The sequence below is a fragment of the Poeciliopsis prolifica genome, unplaced genomic scaffold (assembly GCF_027474105.1).
Source record: "Poeciliopsis prolifica strain line A6 unplaced genomic scaffold, Auburn_PproV2 SCAFFOLD001, whole genome shotgun sequence".
NCBI lineage: Eukaryota > Metazoa > Chordata > Actinopteri > Cyprinodontiformes > Poeciliidae > Poeciliopsis > Poeciliopsis prolifica.
Window position 1 is genome coordinate 2,632,708 of NW_026562376.1, and position 11,474 is coordinate 2,644,181.

General features: G+C 36.1%; 1 protein-coding gene across 2 annotated transcripts; it reads left to right on the forward strand.

Annotated features, from left to right (window-relative positions):
• Window positions 1–1,402: 1,402 nt before the first annotated feature.
• On the forward strand, window positions 1,403–9,728 carry syt19 (synaptotagmin XIX). 2 transcript variants are annotated; one of them, XM_055031252.1, is made up of 9 exons: window positions 1,403–1,537; window positions 2,814–3,044; window positions 3,150–3,223; window positions 4,817–4,933; window positions 5,856–6,032; window positions 7,125–7,277; window positions 7,409–7,528; window positions 8,395–8,506; window positions 8,578–9,728. In XM_055031252.1, the coding sequence occupies exons 2-9, from the start codon at window positions 2,846–2,848 to the stop codon at window positions 8,883–8,885; spliced, it is 1,260 nt and encodes a 419-aa protein (XP_054887227.1). In that variant the 5' UTR covers window positions 1,403–1,537; window positions 2,814–2,845; the 3' UTR covers window positions 8,886–9,728. The 2 variants fall into 2 exon arrangements, with proteins under 2 accessions (XP_054887227.1, XP_054887235.1); XM_055031260.1 differs by having other exon boundaries at window positions 1,403–1,533.
• The last annotated feature ends 1,746 nt before the right edge of the window (window positions 9,729–11,474 follow it).

Genomic DNA, 11,474 nt, shown 5'->3' on the forward strand with positions numbered 1-11,474 from the left:
TATAAAACAAAAGGAGCCCTAACTCCCAGAAAATCATCAGCAACAACAAAACAACAGTAAAAAAAAAAAACACCAAACGAGTGTTTGGATCTTCAAATCTTTTCGAGTTCAGTTACATTTTTTTCTTGCTGTGTAACACAAGCAAGAAAAAAAGTCATATTCTTCAAAACAGAACTTGAAAACAATGAAATAATTTATTGTGGCTCAAACTAGAGCCTACCCCCATTTCTATACAACACATTCAATATGGTATTTTATATCCACAAGATGCATAAACTCTTTCCAGCCAGCTTTCAAGTATGACTGCTGCTTCTTCAACTCAAATACACTGAACTTCAGAAAAGAACTCATCTGTGACCGAGTCACAGATGAGTTTTTAGTGCTTTTGACTGATTAAAAGAGAGAGAGAGAAACTTAAACTGTCAGTCACTGGCAGTCATTAAAAATGCCTTTCTTAGTGTGACTGACTGCCGACAGCAGGAGAAATGCTACATCCCGCTGTTTTCCCAAGTGTCGGCCGCCAGAGGGCGCTGTGGACGCCTCTGAAAGTGAAAGAGAATCTGTTTTTAATAAAATACAAGTTAAAATAGTTTATAAAAATATTATTTCTGATGCTCATTTTCTAATTGTCTGCCAGTCAAATTCATCAAGCTACAATTTTATGTGTTTAATATAAAATATTTCATATTTTCTATAATTTTCTTATAGAAAAGAGAGGATTGTGGAGAAAATTTGTATCATCTGGTAATAAAGTCAGAATATATCATCTGATTAATAGTTTGAGGCAGCAATTATGCTAAATAAATGTAATTATTATACAATAATGAATAAAAAACATCCTAAAGGTTGTTGTTTCTTTACATATTTTGTAGCATTGTCTTTGTGTTTATGTGTTGCTGTTTTTCTTCCCGCTTTCAGGTCGCAGAATAGAGACGTTCAGGTCTATGGGATGAAAGGCTGTTCAGATTCAAGTCATATTTGAAAATATCAGACACATATAATCAAAGTGGCATTGGTTGCATGAAAAACCCCCAACTGATTTGTGTTGTTCCGGCTGCCATGAAAAGATCAGGTAAAAATCACATTAAGGAAAAAAGTTTTATTTGGGTCACTTCCAGCTGCAGTGTGAACATACCCTCACTGATATTTGATACCAAAATATTAAAAAAAATATTACCCAAATAATCCCTTGGTTCAAATGACTACATCTTGTCTATTGTTTTTCTGCAGAGGAACGTACGGCAGGTAATAAGTTTCCTAAAACATCCCTGAAATCTTCTCCAACCTGTTTCCCCAGAATGCCCTGCAGGAGGTCATGTGTTGAGTGTGTGAGGAGGCAGAAAGCAGGGAGAGGGAGTGTCATAGTGTGTCTGGAGTTTGCAAAGCAGGAGGAACAGTTCAATGATATGATATGAATTGCTCTCAGAGGGAAACATCTCCTGTTTCTCTGACCACTGAATGGGTCTGAATATGGATCTGCAGCATTGGAATACGAATTTTTGGAAGAAAAGAAGTGAGATTGTAAACATTTCAGTAGGTAATGTGTGTTTTTTTATGTGATTTGAGTTGTTACCGGTGGGAGCTGCTAGGTTTACCAAAAGGTATACAATACTTTTCTTCATTTTAGGAAATGCTCATCGTGAATTTGTACAGTCTGTGTGGAAAAAAATGTAGGTTTTATATTATTTAATTGGGAATACCACCTGTTCACTTTCCTGCTAACATTCATTATAATTTGCATGGTGAGTGAGCAGGTTGTGTTATTTGACTAAGGCTGATCTGATAGGAGATAATATTGTCTGCCTACAACCAAGCAGAAGCCATAATCATTTTATTTTATCCCACAAGAACATCCTGAATGTCTCTGTCTTAAAGGAGGCATTTTGCTCTTTTTCCTAATTTCTGACATTAAATAAAAAAAAATAAAAAAATTACAGTATCAATACGGCATTGTCTCTACATTTATGATCATTACAGATTATTTGTTGTAAATTAGTTTTTTAAGGCATTTTAACTCTCCAAAGCTTAAATTTATCTTAATTTGTCTTCAGAAATGGATATTTTGTCTTTCAGCATTAAACCTATTAATCTAGCTGGACTGATTACATATTAATTTGCCTTAACTTTTACTTAGTAAATTGCTTATATTGAAAGTCCATTCCTTTTTTAAAAATGTAGCTTTTTCTTGAAAAGTATAAATCATATCAACCATTCATTTTGAAATATATTCTTCCTGTAACTGTAGGAAACTAGACACAGAGTGTGAATCAATAAGAAGGGATGTAGCAACTTAACTTCTTCATTTTTAATAACTGAAATAACAGTAATACAATCTGGAATGCCATTCAAAAGCGAATTAAAACCAGAACCAAACTTAAAAAGACAAAATCTCCAAAACAAGGAGAAAAACAGAGTCTGACTGAATACAAAGGAAATCAGAGGAATGTTGTGTTGGAAACTTATAAGATAAAAACTCAAATCTGATTGGTGCAGAAAGCAGGAAAAGGAAGAAACAAACAAAAATACATGTGTCTGTACAGACAAGCAGGTTGTGTTTGTGTACATAAGATGACTTTGTGTTCATTCATAGTTAACTATAAAATTAATGGTGGACCTGGGTTGTCACCCAGGCCTTCAGTTTGACACAGTTTGTCCTTGGCTATTTTATACCAATACTCTATATGAATTATTAATAAAAAAGTATTTAAATGTCACGTTCCCTTTCTGCATGCCTACAAACCAAGTAGTGTCTCTTTTTAAGAAGAAACAAACGTATGTATTTCTAAAACTTTACATGTCTGATCATGTTGCAGAGCTTGTCGCGGCTGCATGACGGTGGAGCGACATGCTGAGCTTTGTGGAGTTTCCAGCCAGTGTGGAGCTGCTGTCCACCGGGGAGCTGAGGATGCCGTTCTCAGACGCAGTCAAGTACTACATTCTGGGAATTTCCATCCTTCTCCTCCTGCTGGCGCTGGCAATCTTAATCTGGCAGATCTTCAGATGCTTCTCTGAGACGCACACATCGTACCCGCATCAGGACACAGGTCAGAGGTCACGCTGCCACACAGAGCAGCTTAATCTGATGAGAACTGGTGTTCAGTCAGGAAACAGATGAATTGATTCATGGATTTTTATGCTTTTTGTCGTAGTGAACACTGACCTGCTGTATTCAGAGGAAAAACCATCAGGAGCTGAAAACTACGCTTCTCCTCCAAGTACTAAAGTAATTATAAACTGTTCATAATCAAATCAAAGAGTTTAGATGATGAGATTAAAAAACCAACCTGCTGCCTTTCAGTCAATACTCAGGGCACAGAATCATATTTTGTAACATAATGCTTCTCTAAGTTTAAATAACACAACGTTAATGTCATCCTGGATCAATGTTTTCTAAATCCTAAATATTTTCTAAGCTTCAAACTTACAAAAAAAGAGAGAAATAATTAAAGAAATTTCATCTGAAAATAGAAAATAATGGCATCAATCCAAAAATAAATGAAACAAAATCTTAAAACAATAGACTCAACTCTTTATTAACAAAGTAATAAAATAAAATTTTAATTGAAGTTAAATAAGAACCTGAATATACAGGAGATTTAATAACCAAATAATTAAATACACAATATGTTCTTTCCATGTTCATTGCACAGCTTTACAGAATTCATGCTGCAACATAAAAATACAGTCATGTTAAAAAAATAATAGAATTGAACAGTTTATTTGTTTAATAATGTTTATAACATGTTTAAGTGAAACACATTAGATAGATGAATTCCACACACAGACGTTAAAAGGCATTTATTTTTGTTAATTATTATGATTTTCAACATTTAACATTAGATGACTATAAAAGACCCTTAAAATAAACTATCTTTAAAACAGAAATTTGGGTTCAATGAAAAGGACGTTTAAGATCAGATAAAATTTGTTATTTTCAATCCTCATCAGAAGATTTATTAATTTGTTGAATATGAATGTATTGAAGGATTCAGAGCATGATCTGGAAACCCAAGAGTAACTTAGATCTAAAGTTATTATAAATACCAGAATATCATATTTATGTCAAGAGTAATTTGTCTGAAGACATATTTTAGTTTGGCATATCAGCAGGAGAAGCGGGCTGCATGAATGTGGTGAAGCACATGATGGGTGTGGTGTTTGTCTTCTGATCTCTTACATGGTGAATGTGTTTGACTTTTACTCATCCAGTTATTTGGATAGTCTGCTGATATCCTTACAGGTTAGGAGTAACTCTGCTGTCAGATTCTGGTTATATTTTTTAAAATTGAAATAAATTCTGAAGGTGAAACACAGAAAGTTTAATAAAATACAGAATTTAAAATGGATTTATTTCAAGTAAGATGGAAATCAAAGCATTCACACTTCGTTACCTTTTTCACATTTTCTCATGTTGGAACCACAAATCTTGGTGTATTTTTATCTGGACTTTAAGCAAGAGATGGACTCATTCTAAGCCCTAATTTTACTTTATGGATCCAGCAGCCACTACTGTTTTCAGGAATGTTTCCACAATTTTCCCCACATTTTCCTTCAGTTCTTCTTCTCAAATATTCCAGATTGAATGAAGAAAGTCTATGAACACCAGTTTTCAGGAATTGACACAAATTCTCCATTGGATTTATATCTGGACTTTGACTAGGTCAGCCTAACACCAGATTATCACCTGAAAGCCTCAATAAAATAACCCAGTGATTGTAGTTTTGGCATAAGAAATTATTAGACTTTTGCAAGGAAGTGTTGGTGAGAAACAAACCAAAGTTGGAGTCAGTATTTTAATCGAAACTCTTGCCTGCAGGTGGAGGATGTGCGTTCTGAAGCGCGCCGACTGACTCGATGTTTGTCCCAAGCTTCGTTTCCGTCACAGTCCAACTACACAGAGAGCGACATGGGGGAACACCAAACCATTAACACGGTAACATACTGGAAAATACCAAACCATTAACACGGTAACATACTGAAAAATACCAAACCATTAACACAGTAACATACTGAAAAATACCAAACCATTAACACGGTAACATACTGAAAAATACCAAACCATTAACACGGTAACATACTGAAAAATACCAAACCATTAACACGGTAACATACTGAAAAATACCAAACCATTAACACAGTAACATACTGAAAAATACCAAACCATTAACACAGTAACATACTGAAAAATACCAAACCATTAACACAGTAACATACTGAAAAATACCAAACCATTAACACGGTAACATACTGAAAAATAACAATTATTCTTAATTTTTTTACTCCCTCTGTGCTATAAAATACATTTCTTTATAAGGATTAACAGTTTGCAGATGGTCTCAATTGGCTTTATATCCTTTTTAAGTTATTATGTTTTTCTTAATTCCATACAGTAACGTTGTTGGACAGAAAAAAACATAATACATATTGCATTTATTTTATTTATCTATTTTTTTTTGTTACCTACCCAACAATCAACTAAGTATGCAATATTTTAAGTAAACAAATTGTGTTTTTTCTTTGTAAAAAAAGAAAAGTGATGTGTAAATCATTGGACTTAAAACTATATGAATAAAACCTCAAATAAACAAGGTATATTTCACGATTTCACTGTTTTACACTGACTGAGCAACCGATAAGTGAAAATGAAGTAACACTGTGTGGAAAACTAAATCCATAATCATTGATAGATGATATGAACAGATAAAATGACAGTCAGCAGTGTGAACGGGTCCAAAACTTTTTTCCCCCCGTAATTTATTGGAGATCTCAAGCACATCTTCATAAACTTCCATGGAGGAGATGCATCAAGAAAAACCAATCAGGTAATCAAATTCAGCTTAAACTTCCTCCACCAGGTTCACGGCTCGCTGCGTTTCTCCGTCTACTACGACCAGCTGCAGGCGCTTCTGGTGGTGACCGTGTTGCAGGTGGAGGGGCTGGTGGGCAGCAGACAGACGTCAGGCTTGCAACCGTTTGTGAAGATTCGTCTCATGTGGGCCGGATCAGAGGGAACTGAGCTGGGAAGCCAGGAGGTAAAGCTGTGAATGTGTTTGTTTTATTCCTGAACCCCAGCATGAAATGTTTGTGCTCTGTGGGGAAGCACTGATGGGGACACTGGACTAGAAAAGCCCAACTAAAATCCTCAGGTGTTTTTCACGCCTGACAGTCTGTTAGACTCGGTTTGATGTGGGACCAAAATTGCAACATTTGTACCGTTTTCAAGTGCTGTGGTTTGCTTTCACACTGCACTGTCAAACAAAACAAACCCTTACATAAACCTGTTCCCCTCCTCTCCTGTGGGGGCGCTGCACCAAGAAACACTGAAGGAAACAACACAGAAACTTCTGAAGAAGAAACTTTTTTCTTCCTAAAATGTAAACAAATAACACTGTCAGATTTCTTTTTTGGCCTTGTTATGACCATGAGCCATTTGTCCCGCAAGCATTAGAGTGATGCATTTCTTTTGGTTGTCTTTACCCAGAATGCCGTGTGCTGTAGTCTGTTTCCTGGTTTTGAAGACGTCTGCACTGCACATGGCTTTCACATATGCATTTGAAATTAACTCTGTGCAGTTTGAATGCATATATGAATACCAAGTGGACTGGACACCGCTCCAAAAGCAGGAAGTAGACTCTAGCACAGGGCATCCTGGGTAAAAACAATCAAAACAAACGCAAGAGTTAAGCGCTAGCAGGAGAAATGGCTTGTAGTCTTTTACCAGCAGCAAAAGAGAAATCCTACAACTTCTGCAATCTGACGTTAGTCTATTTTTGTCTATATATTGTGAAGAAGAAAGTTGTGTTCAGTATCGTCTTCAGAGGTTTTGCATTGTTTCCTATAGTGGTTGCTGGTGCAGCGCCCCCACAGGCGAGGAGGGGAAAAGTTTTTTCAAAGGGTTTGGATCGTTTGTCACAGTGCAGTGTAAAAGAGAACCACAGCAGTTAAAAATGCAATAAATGTTGCAATTTTGAGCCCCTGTCAAACCGAATCAGACTATCAGGTTTGAAAACACCCTAAATTTGAGATAGTTTAAATGTCTTCTGTGATCTAAATTTGCTTGTAAGTCAAAGAAACGTGGCAAATATATGCTGACATGTTAACTGTGTCTACGATGATCCTGTTAGGGTCAAGCGACGCCATCTGTGCTGTGGACGGTGCTGCAGGAGTGGCGCACCCGCGTCGTAAAAGGCAGCTGTAACCCTTCATATGGAGACCAGTTCAGCTGTATTCTGCAAGACAAGCAGGACATGATGAATCGCATCACTCTGAGGATGGAGGTACCGCTCCACCTGAAAATGACTTGCATTACATAATCTATAATTTTACCAGACAGAAGAGAGACTGACTGCAGTAGATTTAACCTAAACATGTGGATCAGAGAATGATTTTCATGGTTTGTGTGTGTCAGGTGAGGAACTTTGATAAATTCTCCAGACACTCGGTGCTGGGAGAGGTCAGGGTTCCTCTGGGGAAGCTCAACATCTCTTTTCCTCTGGAGCTTCAAGAAGATCTGCAGACTCCACAGAAGGTAAAGTTAAAGCTGAGCAAGTTGATCAAAAACTGTAACTCCTGTGCAAACTGAGATTTAAATTTGTGGAAACATGATCACTTCAGAGTAAAGCCAGTAAAAAAAGGCCATATTATTTTTAATAAAACTGCAATAATGCTTTTCAGCGTAGTAATGATTATTATACTGCAATAATCATTAGTTTGCTAATATCTTACTTTGGTAATCCACGAATAATCAATTAATCCTAAACAAATTGGCATATTCTGCAGACCACTTATGCCTAGTTTTGTACATTAAATAAGTATTTAATTCAGTTACTTTTTTGAATAAGAAAATAAACATTTTATTGCCTAAAATGCTATAACAGTTTTCGTTTAGTGAACGCTTGATCATTTGTAGCACAGGATGCATCTGGAGCTTGAAAAAAGCTAGAAAAAATTACTAATGTGTTTATTTTTTAATTAGTAACTGGAGACCAAATGGTACTTAATAAGGGAATATTTTTGCAGAATTTTATCATAAAACTGCCACTTGAGAAGTTCTGGGCAGAACATATTTACAGACAAAGAAGATTTTTCATCTTAAATGCGAAATGTTTCTATTTTTCAATATTTTTGGTTTAATTACTGCTTTGGGTGTGTTGTTGTCTGTATACTCCAGCTAATGATTAATAAATTAGTTGACGATTGTTTCAAAAATGGATTAATCACAATTAATCACAGTTAATTTGATCAATCATTTCAGCTCCAACATTTATATTGCAATATATTATTTAAACTATTGTTTAACTTATTTTATTTTTGTTGCACTTTTTGGACTTCTGGATCCTTGAATTTCCCTTATGAATAAAGTATTTATCTACTGTTCTGTCTCTCTGTGTGCAGGATTTGGTTGGAGAAGTGCTGCTGACGTTAAAGTATCTTCCAACCTCTCAGAGGTTGGAGGTCGGCCTGTTGAAGGTCAGAACAGCCGTCGCTGAGCCGTCCTCTGATGCAGGTGATTCACAAACCTAAATCCAAACATACATTTCACACATATCCACATTGACTCACTTTACTTTCCCTCAGTCATGTATGCCAGGATCAGCATTCAGTGCAACCAGAGGAAGTTGAGGTACCAGAAGACCTCTGCTGTCCCCCGCTGCCCAGTGACCGTCTTCAATGAGGTCCTCATGTTCTCCCTGCCAGACGTCCCACTGGAGCAGTGTAAAATCTTAGTCTCGGTATATGAGATGCAATCGACTGGGAGGTCCAACAAGTGTCTGCTGGGACAGCTGAATGTGGGGAAGGACAGGAGCTCAGAGGACGAGCACTGGACCTTGATGGTGCGCTCGGTTCGGCAGCCTGTAGCAAGGTGGCATGGCCTGCTGCTTTAAGCTGCAGGACAGAAACATCTGGACCCCTTTCCTGCTGTTTGAGTCGCTTCACCTCATCATGCAGGGACTGTGATGAAACGCCACTGGATGGAGTTACACTCAGACATGTAAACATGAGAACAATCATTTTTATTATTGCTGCCTTTTCATCACAAAGATTCACAAATCTTTATTGATATTCTGCTAATATTGAAAAAAAAAACTATTTTGCAACAACAGTGTTTCCATTAAATGAGAAATTAAATTAAAGTCACTTGGGAATAAGACTAGTCCCATGATAAGTTACTAAAAATCATTGCAGCATGGATGTAAACAGTTTCATGAGATAATATTCATAATTCAGTCAGTCAGAGATGTTGGATCTTATTCAGACATCGGAGTGACAAGCTCCGCCTTCCTGGCTGTGTATGCAGAGTTTTGGGGAAATAATAGTTTACAGAAGTGCGACAAATTCAACATGTTGAAATGACACAACTATCTTTGTACTGCGATGCTGTGAGAGCTCTGGTGGAGCCAGCTGTACGTTATCCAAAAAAAGCCACTGTCCTCCTCCTGCTTCCTGTCGTCTGCTTCTTTGTGGTTTTGTCAGTAGTAACATCCACCTGCTGATCATGTGTTTTGTTTGATGTGAAAGAAATGTTTCCATTGCAGTTTTGTGGAATGTTTCTATTTCAATTTGACGTCACCTCATCCTCACACAGCTTTTTGTAGAAAAACTTGAGTTTTTCAAATTGGCCCGTTTCCATCAAGCAAATTTATTTTTGTTCTTTCAATTTGTGCAATTTTATGGTTACTGGAACCACAGCTGTTTTACCTTGTCTCTATCTGAAAATCTACTTCTAATAAAACCTCTGAAGAATTTTATCTCTTTCCACATTTGACAAATTAGCATTAAATTTATTTTTTATTTTTCCTAAAATTAAATGTTTAAATTCTATTAATTAATACATTACATGCCTGCTACCTGGTACCTTTATAGCCACTAAAAGAATGTTTATTTAGAGGATCCTAACATTTGTATGCAATAAAACAATAAAAATGATCCTGATGACTCAGCGTTCAATTGTCCAAACCTTTGCGAGGATCTGACCTTATGAGTGATCTCTGCTGCCACCTGCTATTTTGTTTAAGATACTTCTGAAGTTGGACCTGTATGCTAACCTGCTAAATATTGACAAGTTCATTGTACTGTTGTATATCTTCCCTTCAGAACCATTTAGAATAAAAAATACCCAGTAATACAAGTATCAAGTAATATATTGTTAATGACATGATCATACAAATCTGTCCTGTCAAAGACCAATAAAAATGTTTCTATACAGACCACAACATTTAAAGTGGAAAATATTTTTAATATCCAAAGTAAAACACAACAACCACTGTTAAGAATTAAAAAGAGGAATAACTTGATTTAGCTCGTTAATTTATTCCTCTGTCCTAGGTTCTTGCGTCTGTGTAAGTGTCGAGCGAGAAAGACCAATCATACGACATCAGACTTCAGATATTCAGAGTTTTATCCAAAGAATTCAATGCAATACAGAATGTTACAGCAAGCATCTCACCTAGATTATCAAAAGTCCAAGACATGACAAAACAGAGACAAAGAACTGAGTAAAAAAGGAAAAACAAAAGACAAAAGATGCATCTTCCGGGAAACTCTCACTCAGCACAAAGAGATTCGAACTTCTGCTGTGAAACAAACCATTTATAAGAATGTGTATTCTCCTCATTTAAATATATGCATTAGGAGGTGTGTTTTTTCCTTTGTGTGGGCTGTCTTAAATGTTAATTTTATTACCTCCTGCTAAAGAGCCCAAAGGCAGATATATGGATTGTCAAACTGGGTCTCTGCCGTACCAGGCGTCTCCTGCAACTCTCCCTGAGCTAAATTTACGACCTCTGTCTGTTTTAGTTTTCTGCCTCAAATGATTCCACAAGAAAGTAGTTTGTATTTTTAACCAAGCTTGCACAAAATGTAATGCTAAATAATGACTATAAGTTGGGTCTAAAACTAACTAAATGCTTTTTAATGCTTAAAGAAATATACCAATATGTTTGATTATATGTTGTAACAGACTTCTATAGTTTTTAGTGTTTGCCTGAACTATTCAACCCTGAGTAAAGAATTTATTGCCCTGATAGCCAATACACTCCCTGTCTGAAATGTTCCTTAAGGAGTATAAGACTGCTTTCTGATTAGGAATTTATGTAAGTTCAGAGAGTCACCAGCTGTCCCAGTTTGGATCTGTATCTAAGTTTATCTGAACCTAAAAGTTAACTTATGTACTATTGTGCTACTTTAAAATTTTTATTTCAACAACCACAAATATGAAAATGGAAAAAAACACAATTTACAACCAGCACAATAAATTAATTGGGTTATGAAGTCTCTGTAAACAAAATTGTCCTTCAAAACATATTAGTCACCAGAATGGAGTTTATCATTTCAATTGATCGATTTATGATTGATTCTTTTCTTATTGCATCAGGCTGTATTTCTGTCCCACTGCATAGTAAATAAGTTGGAAAAGGTCTTGCCATACATCTCAGTGTTAGAGGAGGTGACTGGTTTGATTCCTCTTAACTAAT